This window comes from Scomber japonicus, chromosome 5 (assembly GCF_027409825.1).
Source record: "Scomber japonicus isolate fScoJap1 chromosome 5, fScoJap1.pri, whole genome shotgun sequence".
NCBI lineage: Eukaryota > Metazoa > Chordata > Actinopteri > Scombriformes > Scombridae > Scomber > Scomber japonicus.
The window spans coordinates 12,160,645-12,187,021 of record NC_070582.1 but is presented as its reverse complement, the minus strand read 5'-3'; the positions used below and the strand labels follow the sequence as shown (position 1 = coordinate 12,187,021).

The window sequence follows — 26,377 nt, the reverse complement described above, 5'->3', positions numbered from 1 at the left end:
GCAACAGGTTTGCAGGTTAATATTGCCTTTGCATTACTGTCTCTGATAAAGAATTTGCAACTATTGTTGCTTTGGACTGATCATACTTCACTACATGTAATTTTCAGCTTTGCTGCACTTTCCTTCTAATTTTGAAACAATACATGAACCTCCCCTATTGCAGCATGCTGCTAGAACACAATCCCACCCCCGCTGACCTCATTAAACCACCATAAATTATGGTTCGACATGAAGGTTAACATGAAAAAACACATAAAGGAGATTACTTGTCAGCTTCCAAAATATATTGACAATATATTATATTTGTCATAATAAATAGAAAAAAATAATAATTTCATCAACAAGAAAACAAAAACAAGAAAGAAATGTTAAACAAACAAACAAACAAACAAAGTAGGAAAAAGCTCACCTGTCATGTTGCATTATGTTAATGAGATCCAATGAAGGATAAAGGGACCAAATTACATGTGTGAGTTTGCTCTGGAGTATCTGTTCTCACCAATGTCAAGACACTTATTTATGAAGCTTTATGTAGATTTACACTTTTTGTCTTGAGTTCATGTGAAAGTTATTTGTAGGAAAAGTTTAGAAGCCATTAAAAATAAAATACATGTTATTATGAATAGGAGAGAACACGGGTTGGTTGTCACATTCAGATCTTGGTCCCTAGAGGGCGCTGTTAAAAAAGTGTTGGATAAAAGTATACAGTATGAAGAGAGATACAGTGTGAAGAGAGAGCGATAGTTTGGTAGGCTTTTTTTTCTTAGCTACACCAAAACATGTGGTTGTTTGCTCAGCTGGTCGCAAAAAAAAAAAAAACCCAGTTGGGCATGCATGTCACATTTTCTTTGGGGTTGGTTGTCAAATGTTGGCATATATACATATATGGTGTGATATATCTAGTTCTTTCTTTCTTTTAAGATGGCAAAATGAGTAGGACCTTCGTTAGGAAGACAAACAAGTCATGCTCAGAGCAGTCAGAGGGGTGAAAATGTACTATAATATAAGGATAAAAAATGCACTTATAGGAATTATTTGTCCAGTTTATGTGTTCTTGGTGCATCAGAAGTGTTAGGTTGTTGTATTTCAATGTAACTAAACATATTAAATACATTTTTAGCCATTAAAATAAAACAGGGACAATCAACCATGGTTGTCCCTGTTTTATTATAGTATATGACTACCAACCCCACGATGGAGACGGTTGTCACAAGTGCACAAGACATATTTAACAGCCCATATCTTTTAAACAGACTCAGCTGAAGGAGAGTAAGACCACTCTATTCCTGCCTGACACTTCAGGCTTCAATTACAAATTAAAAGGGAATATATTCAGTATACAGTTTATGAGGAATTCAAAGGAAAGTAAAGGTGTGACTACCAACCCCGTTCTCTCCTATGTATTGCTCTTTTAATGTTATTAGATATGGGTCAATTAGCTTCAAGTGACCGTTGATCTTTAATTCAAATGTCTCCGGTCTGACACGATGACCCAGGCTCACCTTTAAGTACCACTGAAAGCTTTGTGATTGGCCGGGCGAACTACACCTGCACCTGCGCTGTATCCTCCCTCTATTATCATCAGAATTGGTCGTGTTTATCTGTAAATTTGACATTCAGTTTGATATAAACATTACGAGAACAAGTCCGAGTGAAAAACATGCGTTTATCGTGCTGTGTAAACAGCGAATAGTAACAGATTTGTCGCGCCCTATTTCCTCACTCAGCGGACGTTTTTCACACAGGAAAGTAGTCCCGGTTAGTTTGTGGGAATAAAACCTGTCGTCCCAGCACAACCAGTGGCTCCCCTGGTCCCTGCAAAGTTCACCCTGTATAGGTGAGTAACAACAAGTAGATTCAGCTGTGTGTGACACAAAGTGCAGAAGATATTTTGTATTGTTTATTAACTTGAATTCATTAACTTTAAAAAAAGATGATACTTACTCTCAAAAAGTAATTTCAATCACAGATCAAACTTATTCGAAAACACATTGGAAATATTCTTAATATATTCATTATTACTTAAATATTACATCTGGGTTTTTATTTTGTTTTTATGCATGAGTATAGTTGGTATAGTCTACAAAAATGCAAATACAGTATAATTCAAATATAGCCAACTGTGTCTACTAATTGCAGGATTAGTTCTATATAGCTATACTCTATATAGCTTTCTTATTTTGATTTATTTGATATTATATCTACTTATTGTATCCTTGTGTTGCCAATTTTCCTTCTTGAGATAAATTAAGTTTAATATAATAATTATTTAAATAACAAGTTAAATGACAAACATGGGACTAAATACAGTAGTTGATTGTTAAGTAAATAAAATATTCCACTCAAAACTAAGTCACTCACTAAATTAAATAGTACCCTAATTTATGACCTGCCACTCTGTAATCTACTACAAAACTTTTCATTTTTTATTTATTAGCTATCACATTATTTCACTTGCACTGTTTTTGTATGAGATGTATAGAAACATCATTCTGATCATTTAAATATGACTCTTACTCTCATTTTCCACCAGATACATTTTTTTTCTGGTGACATGTTTCTACAGTCCATATATATACCCAGAACGGATGATGTTATTTTAGGTTAATGCTGAGGCCTGAATGGTGTCACGCATGTTGCATACCTCTACTAACTGAATCCTAGTAGCTCTGCTTTTTCTCTTCTCATATACCATTGATGGGTTCTCAAGCAATATTATATCTTACAAGCAGGATAAATCATGTTTTTCAGCCTCTGGCCCTTGAGGGCTGGAGTTAATCTGTGTGTGTGAATCACCTTTAGCCTCTGTCAAAAGTGACCAGCTCCTCTTCTTCAGCTCCGCACAAACTCCCACTGGAATGTGGGAGAGTGCAGTCAGGCAGGCACATACTGTTGTTGTTGCTTTTTGTACAGGCTGTTCGGTCAGCTCGCACAGCTTCTCTCCACTGGTAGAGACTTAAAATTAATCCAGGGAGAGGTCACATTTTAATATAAGTGTGCACTTTTCCATTCTTAGTAAAATCTCATTTAGTAATCCTTAATCATTCCTGATAATGTCCATACTACTTGATTATGAGGGTTTTTTTGGAAAATATTGTGTTTTTATGTAGATCATTTTACAACTTCTTGGTTTCAAAGGTTTCAAGGGTTTTGAGGAACCAATGTGTCACTATCACAGTTTTCACCAGCACTGACTATGAAAAAGAAACCCTCCAATATAGCCTATAATGAATGTTAGTGGTCAAGTCAGGGTTAGGGTTAGGGTCAGGTAATAATCAATTGTGTTTCCTGTTTTTTCTCCATAGGATTTCCCTGCAGACACAGATCTAATCATGTCAAAGTCTAAGGATTCAGGCTCTTCAGTCATGCATCATCAGCAGATGCATGCTGCCATGGCCGACACTTTCCTCGAGCACATGTGCTTGTTGGACATCGACTCCGAGCCCACTGTGTCTCGCAACACTGGCATCATCTGCACAATTGGTCAGACATATTCCCAAAACCAAAAGATTTATTTCATGTCACACATGTCATGTATATCAAAGATAATCTCAATGTATCTGTGTTTGAAACATCTACATGGCCTCAACCTTACCTTATTTGGCCCAGTATCTCTCTTAAAAGTGATGTAATTTATCTGTCTCAATGCAGGACCTGCCTCCCGATCTGTGGATATGGCCAAGAACATGATCAAGTCTGGGATGAACATTGCAAGAATGAACTTCTCTCATGGCACACATGAAGTGAGCATGCAAGAATGTTAAAATTTCAACCACATCAAATACTTATTTGTGCCTTTAATTTACTATTTGCATCTCTAAAACTTAAACTTCTTAGCAAGTTGCCCTATAAATGGTGATATCACAGCACATGTTGTACCATAAGCTGTCAAAAAATATGACATCAGAGACTGGAGCATAGTCACATAGCCACATTCTTGAGAGTTTGAGGTCAGGCAGAGCAGTACAGCAGCAGTTTCTTTGCCCTCTGCAAGTGATTCAGTGTGGATTTACCCTTTACAGCTGCAGCAGTCAGTGTGACATTACTCTTGTGCCCTAGTAACTGTCTGTGGCTGTAATGTGATCTATGAGCTTGTACTTGGCCCTTCAGTGCTGGGTCTGTGTTGTAGCTTGTGATTTGGAAAACCAGCTGCATCATGGCTAAAGCGTTGGCTGACCTTATACTGCTGACCTCTCGCCTTTAAAAGTCATGCCTCTTTACCTTTTTCACTGTCACCTGAGTGGATGAGTCTGTAAGTCTATCATATGCTGAAGTATGAGCACCCACAGTTGATATTTGGGTTGGTACTCTTCAAAGGTTAACAGCAGTGACTTTTTCAATGTAACTCAACTCTCACAGTGACTTTTGAATTGACTGCAGTGGTATGATAGTTTGGCTCAAGTTGGCTAAACACAACTGATAAATGTCAGCAACACATTTATTATCTTGAATCCAGAAAATCACAACAAAGTGAATATATGATTTATTTTTTTGTATGAGAGGGACCAAAAAAATTTGACCTCTGTCTCTTTGGTGTGTTAGTTGTCAGTACAGCTATAAATAGGTGACAGAAAGCTTCACAGCAACAGTATGAGAATAAGGCATGTTGTGGAAGACAAGTTCACTGTTTACTGTAGACAGTACTCAGTGTACACATTAGATTTGTTTACATACACACATAACTGTAACAGTTGTGTTGCCATACAGACAGTATTCAATAACTCATGCAGCTATTTATGCACAGTGAAACTGAACAATGTCATGTGCTAAAAATGTCTTGCAGTTGTTATTCCATATTTACTACATATAGTTATGTAACAGGTGCCGCCATGCTGTCTATCCACCTGCTGTTTTACTAACTCTATTTAACTTTTGAATAATTTGACACCCTTAAGTATGACTTTGTTATGATGAACTATTACAATATTATATTTCATATTGTATTAGATATTCTGAAGTTTTCAATATTTAATATAATGCCCCTCATTATACAGTACCATGCTGAGACCATCAAGAATGTCCGTGAGGCAACGGAGAGCTTTGGAAATGGCTCTGTGGACTACAGACCAATTGCCATCGCTCTGGACACCAAGGGACCAGAAATCAGGACTGGACTTATCAAGGGCGTGAGTTCTTGCCAAATTGCCACAACGAGGCACTTTTTGGTTTATTATAGAACAATACTCAGCACAAACAACTATCTGAAGGTCTTTTTATCCTCAAAGATTAACACCTTCTCTCCTGGTGTTGTTTAGAGTGGCACTGCTGAGGTTGAGCTGAAAAAGGGAGAAACCATCAAGATCACACTTGATGACCAGTTCATGGAGAAATGCGACGAGAAGGTGCTGTGGCTCGACTACAAGAACATCACCAAGGTTGTGGAGGTCGGAAGACACATCTACGTTGATGATGGTCTGATTTCCCTTAAGGTCAAGGAAATTGGTAAGTGAACAAACAATCGACTGTTTGCAGATGTTGCTTTCACCTTTCCACCTAAATGTGGAAATAAAACTTATATTCATTCTGTGTATCCAAAGGCAAAGACTTCCTGATGTGTGAAATTGAGAATGGCGGTAGCCTGGGCAGCAAGAAGGGTGTCAACCTGCCCGGAGCTGCTGTTGACCTGCCTGCATTGTCTGAGAAGGACATACAGGACCTGAAGTTCGGCGTGGAGCAGGGTGTTGATATGGTCTTCGCCTCCTTCATCCGTAAGGGTGCTGATGTTCATGCTGTTAGGAAAGCCCTGGGTGATAAGGGCAAGGACATCAAGATCATCAGCAAGCTGGAGAACCACGAGGGTGTGCGCAGGTGTGTGGATGATCACTGGGAATAATCTGCATCTATCTGAATTTCAAGATAATAGTTAGAATTATTAATTTTTGTTTTTGTCTGATAGATTTGATGAGATCCTGGAGGCCAGTGATGGCATCATGGTTGCCCGTGGAGATCTGGGTATTGAAATCCCAACAGAGAAGGTCTTCATTGCCCAGAAAATGATGACTGGCAGGTGCAACAGGATCGGCAAGCCCATCACCTGTGCCACACAGGTCTGTGACATTAGTGGGAGGACTGTTTAGTACAAGGGCAACTTTTAAAAATCAGTGTAATTTGACTACATGAAATGATGCAGCGTGTCTTGCTTTTCCCTCTCAGATGCTGGAGAGCATGACCAAGAAACCCCGCCCCACTCGTGCTGAGGCCAGTGATGTTGCCAACGCCGTGCTGGATGGCAATGACTGCATCATGCTGAGTGGTGAGACTGCCAAGGGAGACTACCCCCTGGAGGCCGTGCGCACACAGCACATGGTAAGAGCACAAAGGACTGACCCTATTCCCCAAGCTCTACAGTATATGTGTGTACAATATATACATCTTTTCTGGAACATACCAGTTTTAGCATGTTTTACTGCAGCAGCTACAATATGTCAAGCCTCATGTCTCATGTGTGTTTGAGGCTATGAGCATTATCAGTGTGAAAGCCCCCAAACACTTGGTGTGACATGTGGTGCATCCATGTGCTTTGGGAATCTTTGGCATCTAAGCTTTGAGAAGTGGCAGCCACACCAACTTTTTAAATGCCAAAATGTACAAAAGTCACAGGGACATGCAAAGCTGTAATACTGGTAACTGCATGGTTTTCATGGCTCTACACCTGTAGGCTTTTTTGCACTAAAAGTAGAAAAAAACATCTGAGAATGAATAGAATGAATGAAAAATGCTGTTCTTGACACATTTATGAGTCCTATGAAATGAAATATACTTTGTATTGTGTTCAGAATCTCATAACATAGGTTATTGTCATCACCTGGCCAGATGTGCCATATATCATCAGTGATTTTCAAGGTGATGGATTTCACCAACACATTCAGATTTACTTTGTGTACCATTGAAACAGTAAATATCAACCACCATGAAAAACACACTGCTATAGAATTTGTGGTGTTGTCAGTTACATTTTCTAGATTATGCATAACAAAGAGAAAAGTAGCTTCCACATTGTTTGCACATGACTGGGTTTTACTAACAGCTTGTTTAGTATTTGTTCAACTTGCTTTGTGTATCGCTGATGCACCATCCCCTCCCTCCGTCCGTCTGCTACCAAACAACTTCTCTTGCATTGTGCTTTAACTGTGTGATCATATTGCTCAATTAGCATGCGTCTGAGGATCTGCAGTGCACAGCAACAGTCCCTGGACATCATGGCCGCCGCTGTTGTTTAGCTTCATTTCTCAGTGTGCTTTCAGGTATGAAGACCTCTGCACTCAGCTTAACTGTCGTGTGATTGTCTTTTTAAAAATACAAACTAACTCTTGCAGTTCAAACTTGGTGTGTGCAGCCTGACACAGCTGTCATGCCCCTGTTTGTTTTCCTTCACTTGTTCAGATTGCCCGTGAGGCTGAGGCAGCCATGTACCACAGGCAGATGTTTGAGGAGCTGCGTCGCACCAGTCATCTGACCCGTGACCCCACAGAGTCCGTCGCTATCGGCGCCGTTGAGGCTTCCTTCAAGTGCCATGCCAGCGCCATCGTTGTGCTCACCAAGTCCGGAAGGTGAGAATCCAAGAACTACACCTCCTGAAAATCTCTGTAAAGCTTTGAGTCATCATATTCTCCAAGGTGCCCATTACAAGCGAAGAAGCTGGTGCATTATCTCTCAATCCCTCCACCTCCGTTCAGTCTCTAACAGAAGCCTTGGGCTCACATGAAGTGTGCCAACTTTCACTGCAGTAACAATCTGTTAGTCCTCTTCTGACCTATTGAGATTTGAACCCTGACATTTTATGAGTTAATTTTAACTCCCTGTTCATTCCTCTCCATTTGGGCATTCATCCTCACAATACATGATACGTTCAGCTGCGTGGATTTCATAAAGATAATGGCATAATAATTATCCATAATTAATAACAATAGATTACATGATTATTTGTATGTGAAATTAGTATGATATGAATTTTGGTTATCTGTCCCACAACTTTACTGTTTTGATTAACTGTCACTGTTCACCAGTGACAGTTCACTGTATCAACTTAAACTCTGATCGTACACCAGTGTTATGTCTACAAGTGGTTTCCGCAGCCCCCAAGTGTCCAAAAAATCAGATTTGGCAGGTTTACGTTTTGTAACTCATTCAGATCAATGATTTTAAACATATTTAAAACATATGTAAACATACAAAATTAAATATTTTCAGTTTTCAATTTGTCTAATCATTTGTACCTGTTACTTGCAGGTCCGCCCACTTGCTGTCAAGGTACAGGCCCCGTGCCCCCATCATCGCTGTGACCCGCTGTGGCCAGGTCGCCCGCCAGGCTCATCTGTACCGCGGTATCTACCCCGTGCTGTACACCAAGCCCGCTAACGATGTCTGGGCTGAGGATGTTGACCTGCGTGTGAACTTTGCCCTGGAAGTTGGTGAGTGTCGATGGATTTTGCTGAATTAGCTCCTAAATAAGAGGGTTTTTAGGGTTGCTAACAAGGGCATTGTTAAGCGAAAATCCAAGATTTATTTTGTTAATCTCCTGGATTCACTCGAGTTGAATGAAGTGCTTTTCAACTAACTAGCTCCCTGTTTTCTGTCTGTAGGCAAGCACCGCAAGTTCTTCAAGACTGGTGATGTTGTCATCGTTGTGACTGGCTGGCGCCCAGGCTCCGGTTACACCAACACCATGAGAGTTGTGCTGGTGCCTTGAACTTCATCAAAGGACATTAGTAACAACCACCCCTCCCCTCTCCTGTAACCTGCCTTCCCCCTGTGTTGGACTTTTCTTTTCTGTCGGCCTTTGTGACTGACAGAAAGTCAAAACCAGTCAAAAAAGGCCTTTTGATGGTGTCATTCACAGAAAGTAACTCCATGATTCCTGGTTAACCCATATGAGCAATTTATCATCTAAGTCCTGCTGCCAGAGACTGAACCTTTTATTGGAAACTCGTCAGTCATGTGTGTGCCTGACTGCGTTTGCATGTTGTGCAAAATGGAGATAAGTGCTCTTCTGCATGCACTGTAAACTAGACTCCAAATGTCTAGGCATCAGGAAGTACAAGTGCAGATTTGTACTGTATTTATCTTCTCCAGTGTTTCATTCAGAACCGATAGTCGGTACATAGTATCACCATGAAATGATTTGGCATGAGTGGGTTTCCATCCATTAAAAGAAACTCTTGGCTCAACTGTTTCTCCTTCTCTTGTGATCACTGTAACACTGTTGCAAGGTTAACATGCTCAGTATACAAGTAGATACATTTTATATTACTGCTGTATGCCCTCCTTCCTTCAGATTTCACAAAATCAAAATAACAGCTGGATTTATCGGAACATGCACTTCTGACTAAATGCATCTGCAGTGGTTGTACAAAATAAACACTGCTTATTAGATGACTTAAACACTAAACTGCAAAAAGATCTGAGGCACATATTGAAGCAAATGCACAAATAAAAAAATTAAATGTATGTCAACACTGCTGGATGATATTACTAACAGTATTTCACAGAGCATCAGTCACTAAAACTGCAAAATTATTGAATGTGGCAAATTAAATTATATTTTTGACCTAACAACAAAAACTAAACAAAAACACTGATTGCCACATATGAGGTTTCCTTTAAAATGCTTCTTTACATCACAATGTTATTTCTCCATGGATGTGTTTTTTTCCTGTAATACAAACAGGGCAGAGCTATGCTTGAATGCTGCTTTGTGTGACTGACATGGACAACTAATCATAATAAGCTGGTAAAATAAAACTTTTGAAATAAGAAAAACATATATTGAAGATGAGGCAAAAAAGAGGCCAAAATAACATTTTATGAGAAAGATTTCCAAAGTTAATCAGATTATTTGACATTTTTCCTGGTTATATGATCTGTTGTCTGTATTAATTCATCTAATTATTTATTTCATAATGTCTTTGGGTTTGAGTGAAATCAGACCTGTGAGTTGTCATTTTCAATCCCAAAGCATTGTTCATGTGTAGTAGTCAATATAGAGAAGTCTATTTAAGTAAATATTCAGGAATTTGTACTTCAGTTATAACAGCAATACCTCAATGGAAAGCTGCACCTATTATATATTTCTTTATAATAATAGAATATTAAAAACCATCCCATGTTGTGGGTTTATTTGATACTGTAAGAACATCAGGTCTGTTCACTCTGCATCCAGGATGACATATGAATGAAGGTTAGTTTTGTCTGCTTTGGATCAACGTGGCAGCTTCATCCTTAAAGAAGAAGCTCTGTAAATCAAACCTTAGCTGCAGCACTGAATTAAATATGTCCATGTACTAACTAATCTAGCAGTTATCTGAACACAGCAGATCTTTTTCTTTGTAATGACAAGTCAGATATCTCTAAAATTGTAACCCTGACCGTTTTGGATGTTGGCACTAAACGACACCATCCAGTTCTCAATTCGTAATCCGGCTTAAAGTCTAAAACTTCAAGAGCGTTTTATCCGATTCTCCTTTATACCACACTCAGAAATCAACAGCTAGGACAAACATCATTGACCATATGTTATTTTATTGCATTGAATTCTGTAGCTAAAATAAAATATAACATACATAGGGTGATGGATTCCTTAGATTTGGTGGTTAAAAAGGCAGCAAAATGAGAAATAAATATATAAGTAGATGAATGACTGACACCTCTTCTCCTGCCTACACAGACACACACCTTAAAGTTGAGTGCACTCAAAATAACCTTACATTCGCTCCGAGCTGATGCCTCTGGCAGGTGGTGTGGTGGTGCGAGGTTGGAGGAGAATAGTAATGAGGGATTGATTGAGCCTATTGGCAGTGACTGGCTAGTGACTGATAGTATCTCTCTTGCCTGGAAAGGGGGCAGAGTCACAGCAAACCTCAGCCTCATGTTCAATAACCAGGCAGCTAAAGCCAGTGGACTGGATGCTCAGATGGTTTGACCTGGTGACCAGCTCGCTGCTCAGAGTTCGTTGCTGGTCGCAGGTCAAGAGAGAAGTATCATCTAAACACATGAACCTATTAACAATTATTTAAGATTCTGTTTTTAAAAAAAAGCAGTCAGTGATACACGTCTTATTGATTCAGCATAGCATCACAAAGCAGCAATTGTTCAACAACAGATGTCAAATTTTACAATCAAATAATGTACAATGAAAGAGGTAAATATGCAGCAATATGACCCATCAGGGTGTCTTGTTAACCACGTGTCCAAGTAACTGCTTTTAGCCCTTTGACTGGTGCAAGAAACATTCACATCAATCTTAGTGCATCGCTGGTTTCAGGATGTTTGATTATCCACAATTGCTTTTTTTTAATTTTAAAAATGATTCCCTTGTTTTGATCTGTTCTAACTAAAAACAGAATCTCACTCGTCGACTCAAGTGCTTCAATTCACAGTACCTTTGTATTCCCATAAAAAAACACAGATTATTGCATACTATGCTGATGGCACACAAACCTTGGCTCAGGTGTATGTTCTGTACTGAAGTTATTCACAGACTGAAATGAGTCAGCATCAGTCGTGCAGCTTGCAACGTGCCAGAGCAGTTGTGGAGGACTGAAAAATGGAAAAAGTGTGCGACTTTGTGTTGTCTTCGTGACTGAAACTGGTTCCTCTACAGAAAAACTATCCTCTCCTTCATGTTCAACACATTCAAATATGCATCCCACCTCTTCCACTTGGACAAACAAACATTACATTCATCACTTCAGTTTTTTTGAACGTGAACTGGTTCGTGTGACCCATTTGGGTGTGCAATATTGCTGAAACACTATCTTGGAAGACATGCCGTCATCAAAGCCTAACGTTAGGTGACCTCTGAAACGAGCAAAGTGCACAGTCTGTCTCTCCTTGAATCTCTTAAGGGTAACCTTGCATCCACACACTCAATAGTGGGAAACGATATAAAAAGGACAGTCATTTTTGGTTTCAATCATAACTGGATACAGTTGTTGACAAATTTCAAACATAACAGGTGAAGCCAAAAGGTTACACAAAATTGCCTGGACCATAGGGATAGGGTTAAACCAATACTTTTAACAAATCACAGAGTGTGGTTATAATATAATACATATAACAATTTATATTTTCATGAGGTGCTATATATATCCATCAATAGGTTTTAGATTTTATTACTATATTCAAAGAAGCAGTATCCTGTAGAAAAAAATATCCATTATTGTCCATTTTTATCCATAATCCATTCACTCTGATTAAAAATGAAACCACTGATCTCCAATCTGATTAGAATAACACACCCTCCTACTTTAAAATGGACAAAGTAGTGGTTAAAACTATGCCGAGGAGGTTATCTCCGTGTGTTCAGGAGGGTGTGTCTGAACCTCACAAGTTGGAGGGAAGTTTGGACTGTTTGTGTTCTGTCTCTAACATCTTAGCAGGGGATCTAGCCAGGGGAGAGGGTACACCAACAAACTGGTTCTGAGGTTCAGGCCCTGAATGTGTCCGGCTAACAGGAGTAGCTTGACCCGGGATCGGGCTATAGGGTTTGCTGACAGCCAAGGGGGCGGAGAAGGGGCTCAGTACCCCTGCTGCCCCCTCCGAGGAGCCGCTCATGGCCAAAGGCCTTTCCTGGTGTATAGAGCTGTAAGAGCCTGAGATAGTCTTTATTTCCTGGGTAAAGAGATCCGCCGATGACTCAGCACTCTCTTTGGGGGTACAGGCCACCCTAGCAGGGCATGAGGTCTGAGGGGTTAGGGGCCTGTGATAGCTCTGGGTGCAGGGGGCCTCACTGTGGTAAACTGTCCGTCCCCTCACTGGGCTCTGTATGCTGGGACTGTGGACTGGAGGCGTGTAGCAGGGCGAGACCTCAGCAGAGCCATACTGGGCCAGGGAGGCGAGGGCCGAGTGCTCCGGGAGAACCTGTGGCAGGAAAGCAGAGTGGAGGCCCGCCAGGCTGTGCTGCGCCAGAGAGGCTGCAGCTCCAGACCCTGGCTGCATAAATCCACTGGAGGATTGGGTGCTGGTGATGAAGGGAAAATGTGGGAGGCTCAGACCGCTGGATGTCCTGACTACTCTGTCATGACTGGACCCCATCTGCTGCATGGTGGCGTGAGAGGGCTGCTGCAGCTGGCTTAGTATGGGGCTGACGGAGCTGGAGATCAGAGGGCTTATGGTGGAAGAGAAAGGGGCTGGGAATCTCCCTGCTAGCCTCCCTGGTGCCCCCTGCTGGAGTAAACCTAATGGGTTGGGTGGGGTGGTCATAGCACCGTGGAAGGGCTGGGAGTGGAGCTGAGCAGAGCAGGTGTAGGAGACAGCAGCCTGACTAATGGGGTAGAGTGAGGCCATGGTGGAGAGGGGAAAATGGTGTGAAGGCTGGTGTGTTGGCTGAGGCAGAGGGGCCAGGGGCTGCAAGTTGCTGGTGAAGATGGGCTGGGACATCTGTGTGGGTGACACGGGCCCAGTGGGGAAATGCTGTGCCCTGAGGGCCGCCAGTGTGGGAGTCTCAACCCCGGTGCGAAAGTTGATGGAGCCCGCAGGAGAACCGGGCACTGAACCACAGCTGCTGGACACGTGCCCTCCAACATGGACTCTTTTTGGATGGCCGATGGTGTCCTTCAGAGAGCCAGAGCCTAGTGCCAGAGAATGGTGAAATAGGATGGGAGGCACTTGGGAGTGGTGGGCCAAGGCCAGTGCCAGTGGGGTGGTGGCAGCGGCAGCCTGGAGCGGGGCCTGGACCAGCGGGGCCCAGATGACGGGTGTGGGTGATGGGGGAGCAGGGGGAAGGTTTAAACTCTGTGCGGTGCTGGTCTGGATCAGCTGTGTGCATTGGGCCATGTCACGGTCATGTTGCACTATTCTTTGGATGATCTCACTCTCTTGGAGGTTTAGTGTGCCAGAGCTTTGGTGATGTTGGACTTTATGTTGAAGAACAGAGTTCCTTTTCCCTGTAAAGAAAAGAAGAGAAATAAAGTGATGCCATTTCCACCTAAATCCTTTTGTTTTCATGAATGATGCTACTTATTACAAGGACAGCTCATCAGCACAATTGCCTCAGCTTTCTTTACAGAAGAGTTACAATGTGATGGCCTAATTTTATTTGCACAAAAAAATGCAAATCTAAAGTTGAATGTCTTCTTATTCTAACCACAAAGCTTACAGAATTTCCTCTGTAAGCAAAAACATGTTTTATAATTCCACTGTCCCTTATATTAAAGTAACTCAATGACAAGAGAAATGTTCCAATACAAAATGCCATTTTTTATGTTAAATGTCCACAACATGTACCAAAAAATGGTACAAACTGGAAAAACTGCGTCTCCCCTATCTACTGCAACTACAGTATCTACTGCATCTACAACTTAACAAGTGTTTGTTAAGAGTAAAATAGCTGATGAGTCTTACAGGGAGATACATGTATTTACAAGAGCATTACACACATAAATAAAATATAACTAGTGTTAGTAAAAGTGGACCTGCATTAAACAGAGAGGAAGAAGGAGAAAAACAAATATGATGAGATATCAAACCACAAATAGTAATGAATTATATTTAACTTTGAAATATGAAATTGGCTCTTATAAACAGGTTTTATCTCTTGGCAAAGGACTCACCGATGCGGTCCAGACGGTCGAGAGCCACAGTCTCAAAGGCCCTCCTCATCATGGGATACTCCTCGAGCACCTCGTTGAAGTTGTCTACCGACAGAGAGTACAGGCGACAGTAGTTATCTGCTCGCACGCTGGCTGTCCTTCTGCCTCGGGTCAGCAGGCAGATCTCTGCAGGGAGGCAGGAGAAATAAAAAAGTTCAATTATTTGTACCACTTATTTAAAAGCTGCCATGTTGAGTGAAAGTCAGAGATGAACATGAAGGACTTCAAAAAAATGGGTAATCAAAAGAAAGTGTTATATGATGATTTCACACAGAATTTATACCTTTTTAGTTACATTCACAAAAGGAAAGGCAAAACTGGTTTTATTAGTCTGAGATGATAAAACATGAAAAGAGCGTTGCCTCTGAACCCCACAGATGGAGCACTTAATGCAATTTCTGCAGCTTACAGTTTGTCCTGACCTCGTCTGTCGTGCCAGATCAGAAAAATAAAATAATGCGCCATTAAAAAAAAAAAAAAAGTAGACATATTTTTCAGGACAGACATATTGAGGATATAGACACTGCACACACAGATACTTGCATGCTCTCTCCCTCTCTCTTCCCTTCCCTGTTCATTGATTGAATCTATTTATATTTCTTGACTACATGAGATTGCTGACAAATTTCTTCTGTGTTTTCGTTTTGAACACATTTTCTGCCCTCGTTTATCATCTTAAAGTTGAGATCTATATTATTTAGTTAAATTTTTTTTTCGTTCCAGAAGTGCAGAGTAGTGGAGTATGGTAAAATATAAAAAAATGGCATGATTGCTCTGTCTAAAATACTTTCTATAGTCTAGACTACCGAAAAAGGTTGTAAAAACAAAGCATCTTGACAAATTGCATTACCTAGTTGCTGAATAATATTTCACTGAGCTGCACAGTTGTGTACCAACAGGGTAAAACGATGCAATAAGGACAACATTAGGCATAAGTTGATAGAGTTCATGGGCAGCGAAAAATGTGAATTTATGTATTTCTGCTTTAAACATGGTGTCAACAAAGGGAAAACCCCACAGATGGAATCAAAGATCACAAAGCTCTGCTCCTCTTTAGTCCCGAGCCCTTTTAAGGAGATGATGTGGACAATTTTTCCCAGCTGTAATAGTCAGCAAAGTTAATCTGCTGAGTGCCTGAGCAAAATAAATCAAAATAAATCAGACTATCACCGCTCCTCCACATACATTTAAACTGACCCACGGTCATCTACAAAATATATTAGTATGCATTACACACTGCCTGTTGTGTGGAGGCATTACCTCCAAAATATGAGCCATCTGACAGCTTGGTGTCATTGCTGCATTTGGTCAGGACGCTGACAACGCCGTGCTGGATGAAGTACATCTTCTTGCCGATGGTTCCCTCTCTGATGATGTAGTCGCCCGGCTGAAAGACCTCAAAGCGCAGTTTGGTCAACATAGAGGTGACAAAGTTTGGATCAGCGTTGGCGAACAAAGGCATGGAGGCCACCAGTTTACGACAGTTAAAGTTGATGATCTCCTGCAAAAGATGCATAAAAAAATATGTGTGTGGACAATGGCGACAGTAAGACAAGACCTTTGATCACAAATGTCAGAGTTGCTGCATGTGTACATTTCAATCATTATAAAAGCAGGGTGGTCAACAGCTTAGTGCTCCGTTAATGAGGCTTCCTGTCCTCATACAGTCTCCAGCCATTACTAATCAGATTACACGACTATTAACATTAGCGTGCAAAGTAAGACAGCCATATTAGATTACACAGAAAATTAACTGTAAACCATTTAGAACAAGGATGCTCACTTCATTAAAACATATCTTTGTCACAGAGCCACCATGAAACGTTTGAAAAAAATAAAATAAAATTCAAGAATGTTTCAAGTTATTAGAAGCGTTAACACAGATGTCAACATCATTATGACGCAGTAATGGTTATTATCAAGGCAACAACAAGAACATGACTTCTGATGACTTCTGACCTCTCGCAGCGGTTCATTCAGCTCCTCCAAAATGCTTTCCTCGTCAAACATCTTCCCCTGATAACGATGTTCGTAGTACTCGTGGATCCTCTGACGCATGTCAGCAGGGAGCTTGTGGAAGGACATGTACTGCTCCACCTGTTTATACTGTGATGACAACATGAATCCAATTACTAAAAAGGAGAAATCTCCACAGAAATATATGTAACTCTAAATGTAACTAAATTAGTGTCAAGACAAAATGCAAAGTCACGTCAAAAATAATATATTAATCTGATTGATGTGTTGGCTCAGAGGAAGCCTATAATGTGTCTCATTATATTAACAGTCAACTGTCAGGCCATCTGTGAAACCTGCCCACAGTGCAATATTGTGCCTCTGTCCCATCTGACAAATACAGTTGTGCTCTGCAGGCTGAAGCTAATAACATTAACTACTGTGTCCTTCACGGTGTACTCTACCAGCAAAGCATCATAGATGATCAGTGTGTCCAACCTATGTATGTTACGTCCTACTGAAAGACGCTATTTCCATTTTATTGACTGTTTTTTTCATCACCTTGTCATGTGTGTCTCCTTGGCCTGTGCTGGAAATAAACTGCAGTAGCTCAAAAATCTGATGTAATCTTAAAATGTATTTCTATTGTATCCATTTAGTCTTCCTCTGTGGAGCTTATTCCCTCTTGTAGATCATTTGTTATTATGCACTGTAAAGATTTTAACAGGTGGATACAGTTTTTGTAAACAAAAATTGACGTTTTCCTCTTCACATCATTCCTCAATAAAATGCTTTGCCACTTTGTCACAGTGCCACTTACTGTCAACATTTTCACTTCATCTAAATTCACTTAGACCTAAAAAATGTGAGTTTTTATGACAAATATCAGCCATACAGAGACTAAACACCCACCTTTTCTTGGTACTGCCTCCTGGAGGAGTCCAGAGACTGAATGAGTGCAGTCGCATGTCCCACAAACATGGCAAAGCAGGTAGCGCCCACAATCATGCTGAGGATGGTGAGCCACACATCAGCCATGCCTATAGGGGGGTACAGGCCGTACCCAATGCACAGCATGTGGCTCATGGCCTTGAACAGGGCATAGGAGTATTGCTGACCCCACGTGTCATTCTGCAGTGGATAGAGGGAAAAAAAAGTTCATCAATATCCACAGCATTAATGCTGCAGCACGTCTGTGTGAGTCTTTTCATAGTTTAAGTTCAAGACCATGGGTGATAAGGTCTTTTTTCCAGGGTTGGCGGCTTTGAAAATCCCTGTTGAGTGACTCAGATTGGCACAAAACATCACCTGTATTTCAGTTACTGGTATAGCTATTAATAATTGTTCATGCACATTAATAATATTATGTGCTGTCAGACTGGAAATGAATAAACCTTATTTATAAATACTTGGATGTGATTATCGTGATTATAGAGGAACACATTTGGATGCTGTCTGACTCATAAATAATCCACATACCACCATCTTGTTTCGGGTGACCCAGCAATCAGCAGGAAAGTCCTGCAGCATTGGAACAAGGAACTGCAGACATCCATCCCAGTGACACAGCAGCAGCATCATACCAATCAGGTTCATGATGCGTACCATGGCGCTGGCCAAGTCGTAGGTCATATGGAAAACCTGTGACACAGATTATCAGCTTTAATGCAAGTGAAACAACGAAACTAATATCTCTTGGTAAATAAATATATAAAATTTCGATTCTCTCTCATGCGATCAAAGGATTTGAAAAATACAGTGGGTGCTGTATGGCCCGATGGCTTCAGGGGTCCCATAACAGACCTCACTGTTCTTAATCTTCTATAGACAACCAGAGGCTATTTCAGTGTTGTGTAATCATTTGTGAGCCACATTAATGGCCTGTGGGGAATGTAGCCTAAGAGGAATTATAAAATAAGATAATGTAGGAAAATATATTTTGTTAAGCAAGTTGATCGTTCTCTTTTGAGTCTGAAACACACGAACAAATTAACTCTACAGCTTTGAGAATATAAGCATTTGTTTTTACAAAGAGCAGCATCATGCATTTCTCCTGAATGAGAAAAATGTAATAATCCAGACAAGTTATGAGAAATCTGCTACTGCACAAGAAATCTAATCATTTACAGTGCTTTATTCAGATGAGCATTAAAAGAGGATGCACTTTGATCTAGTGTGAGGATCCACAGAACCTATCCCTGCAGGATCTACCTCTTCCCACTGGTGGATGTAGCGAATGAGTCTGGAGAGGCGCAGCAGCCGCAGCAGACTGAGGATCTTGGTGAAGCGGACGATTCTCAGAGCTCGGGCCGTTTTGTAAAAGTCAGAGTCGATGCGTGTCTCTACGATGAGAAAGATGTAGTCCACAGGTATGGAGGAGATGAAATCCACCACGAACCAGCTCTTCAGGTACTTGATCTTGATCTTCTGCGGGTCCAGGATGATCTCCGTGTTGTCCTCCCTGACAATGCCCGTGCGGAAGTTGAGAACCAGGTCCATGAGGAAGAAGGTGTCCGAGACCACATTGAAGACAATCCAGGGTGGAGTGTGCTCATCCTTGAAGAAGGTGATGCCCACAGGGATGATGATGAGGTTTCCAACCATCAGCAGCAGCATGGTCAGATCCCAGTAGAACCTGAAATACAACAGTGACACACGTAACTCACATCATAGATTAACAGCAGGACAAAGTCACTGTGGAACGGTACTTAAAATTAAGTACGAGCTTAACCTCACTCATACCTGAGTTCAATATTTTATGTCAGTGTGTATCAGTGACATCCAAGATACTACCATTACCTTTTCAGCCAAGAGAAATTGTTTTGTTTTAAGAATATTATATTTTTATGGCTTAATTAGAGATATGACAGTAGTGATATGACAGGAATTGAGGGGAAAAAAGATGGTAAATAACAACAATGCTGAAGCTTGGAATTGGTGATAAAACCCTTAAGACACCAGAACACCTCATCCATAGCTATTTTGATAACTGATCATCATTTTTTAAGCAAAATCACAAATATTTCCTGTTCCCTGCTTCTCAAATAATATGATATCATTTAAAGTGTCAGTTTGACTGTTGCATTAAACAAATAATTTGAAATGTTGAATAATTTGATTTTTTTTTTACATTTAAATAAACAAAAAGATTCAATCATCACTTGAGAAAACAATCACCAAGTTAATCAATAACAATAACCGTTAGTTTCTACCATGTTAAAGGTACTGATTGTCAGTGATTTGACCTTTTAAAGGCAATTTTCTTTAAGTAGAAAAGCAGAAAAAAGTCTCAGAGACACAGAGACAGGTGATGAATAGACACCAGTGTTATCAATGGTTTCTGTTGAGTTCTCACAAAAGATTTTAAAGCGTCTGAGAGTGTGTGTGTCTGTGTGCATACTGAATATGTGCTGCATATTTAAAGCACTTGTGGACGTGTGGGAACTTCAAATAGAGATTTATGTTTAAGCAACTTGCAGTCTCACAGCCAAACTCTAAATGTAGCAGGTTGATGGTCAAAAGGAGCCGAAACAAGGCAAACAACAACTGTCTGAGCATAAGCATTAACAAAGCAACTAATGGGGTTGATTCAAGAAAATAATGGTGGTGCTCTAATTCAATTCAATATTGGACTTCTGGCCACAGGCACCGGAGAGGGAAAATGGGTTATTGGAATTCATGTGAATTACTCACAAGGAAATATTGATTTTCACAACTAACTTAATCCTAAAGAATCTTTTCGATTTCATCTATAACTGCGATGAAAAAGCCTGATTTTACCAGTCTTCCACAGTTTTATTTACAAATCTTACAATTATGGTATTACAACCTATAATATAACAGTTGTGTAATCTGTGGTTGTTTTAATTACTCTGTTCATGCTATTTGATGTATAAAGTAGTCAGATGTCTGCATTCCCTTTATTCTGCATACAGCTTTAATATTCTCTTTGCAGTAGCTGATGTATAACAAGCAACGCACCTCAAGGGAAGCATGCAGTAATCAGTAATGTACAGCTCAGCCACACAAAGGCAAACCAAGATATGGTTACTGTTTGTTTACCAATTATGGCGTTGAGTGTATGTGGTGTGAGATGAGAAAGCGTGCATGCATGTGATTGCATGTCTGATCTCTTTCAGAGGCCTAATTAACTGCTGATCGATCCAACAGGAGCCTGACACACCTGCATCCTGCATACCAGCACAAACTGCAGCGTGAGCAAGTCAGACCTACACGGGTGCATTACACCACTTAAGGGCAGTCGTGGCATGCGAGAAAGCAAGTATCTGCACTATTACTGTGTGATCCAAACACTTAGGAAAGGATAGTAAAGTGGGTTTTATGAGATGATGACCACCAACAGCCACAGACACTTGTCCTGTGCTGCTGACATTGTAGCGCTCTCTGGGTTCAAATAAGCATCCAGGCATGATGTGACTGGCAGTACAGATGTGACCAGCTTACATCACAACCTAGATTTTTACCTATTCCAATTAGTTCCATCCAACCTTCACGGGAGAACATCACGAAAAGAGGGAACCAGTGAGGACATGATGGCCATTTGTTCTAATCAGCTTTCTGTTGTTCTCTGCCAAACAAAGCATTTGCATTCCTCTCTTCATCTGCCCGTTGTCTCTGCACTGACACACTGGTCCTAATTGCACTTCCCCTCTCTGGCTAAATCCACCGTTATCTCTTGGGAATCCATGTCATCTCCAGAAGTCAGCTCCCATCAGCCAGATGTTGAGTAGTTAGCATTACTGCTCTGCACACGTCACTGTGCTGCAAAACGCTCGAACAGCTGGACCAAAAAAAATAAAAAAAAAAAGAAGAAGAGAAGGTCTGCAGGGGACAGTGCATTACTGCCATCCCTTGCAGACCACCCTGTCTGCTCATCAGCTGACTGTGCACGCAGCAAAGATCAGACAACTTGCTGCTGTAATCTGGTGTTACCATCAAAATAAAGCTGACAGTTGTGGGGTCTGTGGACCTCTCCCGATCCAGAGAGGAATCTTGCATTATTTGGGTCAAAGTGCAACTACGTTAAAGAGCATGAGAGTACAAAGAGAGAGGAGTTACAAGCAAAGTGAACACAAAAAGGCTTAAAATGGTGAAAGGAGCTTAGATCAATCAGGACAGCTGAAAAAGGGATCACATTTGTACTAGAGATACTTATCTCTTGCTGCCAGAGCGCAGCTGAAGCACAACAGCCTGCATGCAGCTCAGTGGCTTAACACACACCTGTACTGTGGCTCAGGCCCACCAGCAATCATATTAACCATATTTACGCAGCGTGCCAGTTCAGTATGTGTATTGCTGTGTCTGCAAAAAGCTTTAATAAAAGACAGCAGTTACGTGTGATGCAAACAACTGAGAGAGGTTGTTTAAAAACAGATACTGTAAGTGGGCTTATGCAGAGAAACCAACAACTTTTAAAGACATCAGGGAGTGAAGTTGGCTGTTGACAGGAAAACAACCTGCGATGCTGGATTCAGCAGTGCCAAAAAGACACAAAATAATATATTCTTATGCAAAGGATTGCAGGTCACATGCAGCACCTGTACTGGAACTTCAAATGGGATCTGCAGGTTCGAGTGTTCACCTTAAGAGGCACCAAAACACTGCTCCTGCTCAGCTCCAAAGTGTGACCCACACAGAGCATGAAGTAATGACACCTCATACATAGTGCACAGCTAACAGCTGGGCGTCCTGATTCCTCACAACATCATTTTCATTTCAATCTCTCTTTCTGTCTGTCTGTCTCTCTCTCTCTGTGTGTTCAATGTTTTGTGGTGTGTACCCTCCCCGTCCACACCATCTCTGCTCCATTAGACTAATTGTCCTGTAATAATCTCCACTGATGTGTGCTTCTAATATCTTGAATGGTCATGTTACCCTATTTTGATTACCCCATTTCCAAGCCCCTGCTGCACTCTCTGTAATCCACTGCCCTCGCTAAATGATAAAAAAAAGTGTAATTCAGATGAGTGGAAAAAAACTGCAGTGACACACATTGGCATACAACTGGCCGGTGAAAGTATGATGACAGTGAGCCTCAAGGTTAAATGTCATGAAAATCCCTTGATGGCAGTGATGATGAACAAAACGCTAGTTTGTATGCAGCATGCAATGAAATGTGTAACAAGCATGCATGTATGCAGCACGCACTGTATGAGTGGAAAATCAGGCATTACAGGTTTTGTGTGCACATACACAGATACAGAAAATGGCACTTTAGTTGGTTAGATTACCATATAACCTATTTTTGTGTGCATGATCACACACACACACACACACACACACACACACATACACATACACACACACAGCTAGGAAGAGGGACTTAAATCCTTCCTATGTATGATATAATTTGACTGTCATTGTGCTCATAAGAGGATTTTGAATGCTAGTCGACTCATTTACCGTACATTAAAGTCTCCCTCTAAGAGTGGCCTGTGCAGTATGCATGGTTAAATCTTTAGTAGAGGATCATTTGCAGAATCTATTCAAGGTGTGTATGGATTACTGAAGCACATTCAGTTTATGATACACCTACTCTGCACTGGCTCACACTCCTGATTATCATGTTGCTTTCATAATATCATCACACTGATCAAAGAATAAACAGCCCTGCTATATTTCAGAAGGGGATTAGTGTGCCTCTGTGATATTAAGTTTATCTGCAGGGCAAAAAACTCAAAACAAATGTGTGACAGTTTCACTGCAGCACTTTTTTTTGTTAAGAGACAACTGCTTGTAAAGAAAGGTTTTTTTGCACACAATTTAGGCCTACCTAAAATCACTGTACGGGTGGATAATCCAGAAGCCAGCAGACTTTACTCGTTCCCTCTCATGCTCCACGGCCCTCTCACTCCCCAACATCCGCAGGGAGAATTTGTTGACTCCCGGTTGGAGCATCGCCCCAAACTGTCGGTGCATGAAGCCGGCTTGGTACAGCCGGTCGTCCTCAGGTATTATTTGCTCGGAGCCCTCCAACTTGATGAAACTTGACTGGTCAAACATAGATGCTTGCCCGGTTGCGCCACTCAAACTACCCGTTCCCCGCTGCTGGGCCCCGGGGCCGTGCTCACCGGGGAAGCTCTCGCTGACACCGGCATCAGCCTCGGGGATGAGGCGCCGCTGCTCTGCTGGATCTGACCCGGCAGGATGCCGCCCGGTGATGGAGGAGATGCTTCCCCTAAATAAGCGACAGTCCCCATTCAAGTTGGTCTTCACAGTAACGTCCCTGTCCAAGTCTTCGCTCCTGGCTTCTTCAATGCTCCTGCAACTGCTTGCAGGAGACGAAGAGGACAAATGTTTTAGCCGAATACTTTTCCTCTTAGTGTCCTTGTCACCGTTGTCTCCTTCGTCAATCACGAAGGGTTTTTGCCCAATGTTTTGCGGCAAACTGTACAGCCGTTTGCGCATGGAAGACTGGAATCTTTCCATTTTGAAGAAGGAGAATAAATGCGCTCAAAGATAGCCCGTAAAAACAGAGGGATGAATCATGAATCTCATGCACTTGGGGTGCCACTGGAGGCAAAACAGTGACGGCGCATCCGCAGCACAGGTCGTATCTTATTTGACACTTGGGACGTGCCTCCCTCTCCAGGTTCAAACATTGAGATGCGTCAACAATACGTGGACACTTCAATCCGACGGTCATGTAAAAGCGCTGAACAGGAAAAGCATGTAAATCCAGGTAACCCCACAGCGTGTAGACGAGAGCGCATCAGGATGCAGCATGCTGAGTGTCGGACGTGCCGGAGTGGGAGAATGCTGCTGCTGCTGCTGCTGAGCTCCTCAATGACAAAGCACGATCTCCACCTCCACAAAATATCTGAGCTCTCTGTCAGTGCAAGGTGATGACACACATGCACGCAGATGGCACCGGCGTCCAAAGAGCGCTGACATCACTGATCCATCACCCTCCCGCTTTCTAATAACGTGAATATTGATGGGAGCTCATCTATCGGGTTGCCATAGGAGACGCTCACCCCACCCAGTCAGGACAATTGGAGAGGATGATTCAAGGATGCTATTCAGCCTTGGAGTTGATAGTTCAGTAGTTGAGAGAAAACAGTGGGACTCCACGGTCAGGTCTCCATGCAAAATGTTTGTCAATGGAGCTGAATGGAGAAACTGATGGCAATACTGAGGCAAAATCCTCCAGTCAATATCTGCTGGGATGAATTAAGAGACTGCAAACAGGTGGAGAGGAAATATGTGGTTGTGACCAAATTGAGATTACCCTTATGAAGGACAAATGAGGCAAAACAAATAAAACAAAAAACTTTACAAACTAATACAGCTGTTCACTCAAATAAGCTACAAATGGCAATAGACAAACCAGGTAAAGCTGCCTAAAATCCATCATCATCATTATCATCACCCCTCCACACCAGCCTCACCATAGATCAAGATTTCCTGAGATTTCACATAATACAGGGGCTCAAACATCTGAGTTTTACAGATTAATTAAATATTGCTTATAATTCCAAGTTTTCTGCACAACTGTTGAACCTACAGCGTGCACTGGAGATTAAGCCAAAAGGTGCCAGATACTTTCCTTGTTATTGGAAGATTTTTGAACTTTCATCACTTACTGTGGGTTTTTTAAACTAAAATATTACATTTGGCTACAACCTGTTTGGCAACATTATGGTTGATGAATTAATACTTTCAGTGTCCTCAGTGTTTCATTTTTATTCCCCTAGGACATTTTCAGTCATAAAAAAAAGTGCAATGACAAACTTCGCTGGCACAAACCCGAAAAAGCAAATTAATTTGGTGAAAGGTTGACAGCTGGTTGCATTAAGTTGTATTCAGTGCAAATCTCAATAAATCGGACATGAAGAAACAAGCAATTTGTTTCTGTCAGAATATTTCCTTATGAAACCGTGATAATCTGCTACTAATATGCAACACAGATGACTTGTGTTTCACTGTATTTTTTCTTTAAATTCCCATCAGTCAAATGTAAAATTTAATATAATAAAATGAAAACATTGCGGGTGAAAATAAAGTGGATACTGTTCACCTGGTTTCATATCCTCTGTGTCTTATCCTGTTTCTTGGTAATTTGTGTCTCTTTCCATCAGTAATCGTACTTCTCGAGAACAATCTTAGGCTCAGCATCAGCACTTCAAGTTTGGAGTCTCTTTATCATGAACTACCCAGATTAGGATTTCACACTCTGTGCCGTATTTAGTACGCTCCTGCCATCACTCCTGACTATGTCTGTAGGCACCAAAAACCTCCTGTTATTTCTGTCCCCTCCAACTTTGACGGAGATGCTCATGTGGATTTAACTCAAACTTTCCAGGCAACTCTTCTCACTCAGATCTTTTCACACATCTTAATAAAACTAAATTCACCTGAAGATCCAAACTTTTCAAAGAAGTGATATGATCGTGTAGGTTTTCATGTCATATGTGTAAAACTGTCAACTTCACATTAAAACAAATGTCATCACAAGTGGAAGCCAACACAAGCAAAACCAATGTCAAGCTGAGTGCATCAATGCTCTTGTAGTGCTGCCACACTGTATTAGGGCAGAAGATGGTATTTGGGCAGTAGAAACCTTTAAAGTGAGTATTAAAATTATTTTTTTTAAAACACGTATTTAGGCACAAAAAGTGATATTTATTAACACAAGATATTGACGAAGCAGAGACAAAACTTGACCCTGGGAAATTCAACAAAAATAACTTAAGTCACCTTCTCTTCTCTTCTTCTTACTCCCTTCAGAAGACCTTTTCAGCATCACCTAACTAGAACGTACCATTTCAGGTTACTACAGGGTGACCTAGGCTGATACCTCACTTTCAAAA

At 41.2% G+C, this 26,377-nt stretch overlaps 2 protein-coding genes across 2 annotated transcripts; one reads left to right on the top strand and one right to left on the bottom strand.

The window, feature by feature from the left end:
* Positions 1–1,793: 1,793 nt before the first annotated feature.
* On the top strand, positions 1,794–9,168 carry pkmb (pyruvate kinase M1/2b). Its single transcript, XM_053319810.1, has 11 exons — positions 1,794–1,851; positions 3,319–3,483; positions 3,652–3,743; positions 4,995–5,126; positions 5,256–5,442; positions 5,538–5,808; positions 5,897–6,047; positions 6,154–6,306; positions 7,384–7,550; positions 8,230–8,411; positions 8,583–9,168. Exons 2-11 carry the CDS (start codon positions 3,333–3,335, stop codon positions 8,687–8,689), a joined length of 1,593 nt encoding a protein of 530 aa, XP_053175785.1. The 5' UTR covers positions 1,794–1,851; positions 3,319–3,332; the 3' UTR covers positions 8,690–9,168.
* Positions 9,169–12,321: 3,153 nt separating this feature from the next.
* Positions 12,322–23,993, bottom strand: LOC128359314 (potassium/sodium hyperpolarization-activated cyclic nucleotide-gated channel 3-like). Its single transcript, XM_053319800.1, has 8 exons — positions 23,338–23,993; positions 18,756–19,179; positions 18,024–18,185; positions 17,457–17,675; positions 16,548–16,694; positions 15,849–16,089; positions 14,550–14,714; positions 12,322–13,883 (listed from the first exon to the last, which is right to left on the bottom strand). Exons 1-8 carry the CDS (start codon positions 23,991–23,993, stop codon positions 12,322–12,324), a joined length of 3,576 nt encoding a protein of 1,191 aa, XP_053175775.1.
* Positions 23,994–26,377: the final 2,384 nt, after the last annotated feature.

Coding starts and splice junctions, on each gene's coding strand:
- pkmb (XM_053319810.1), top strand. CDS start 3,333: ATGTCAAAGTCTAAGGATTCAGGCTCTTCAGTCATGCATCATCAGCAG. Junction 6,048..6,153: donor CCATCACCTGTGCCACACAG/GTCTGTGACATT, acceptor TTTCCCTCTCAG/ATGCTGGAGAGCATGACCAA. Junction 6,307..7,383: donor CCGTGCGCACACAGCACATG/GTAAGAGCACAA, acceptor TCACTTGTTCAG/ATTGCCCGTGAGGCTGAGGC.
- LOC128359314 (XM_053319800.1), bottom strand. CDS start 23,993: ATGGAAAGATTCCAGTCTTCCATGCGCAAACGGCTGTACAGTTTGCCG. Junction 19,180..23,337: donor CACCCGTACAGTGATTTTAG/GTAGGCCTAAAT, acceptor GTTGTATTTCAG/GTTCTACTGGGATCTGACCA. Junction 17,676..18,023: donor TCACCCGAAACAAGATGGTG/GTATGTGGATTA, acceptor TATCCACTGCAG/AATGACACGTGGGGTCAGCA.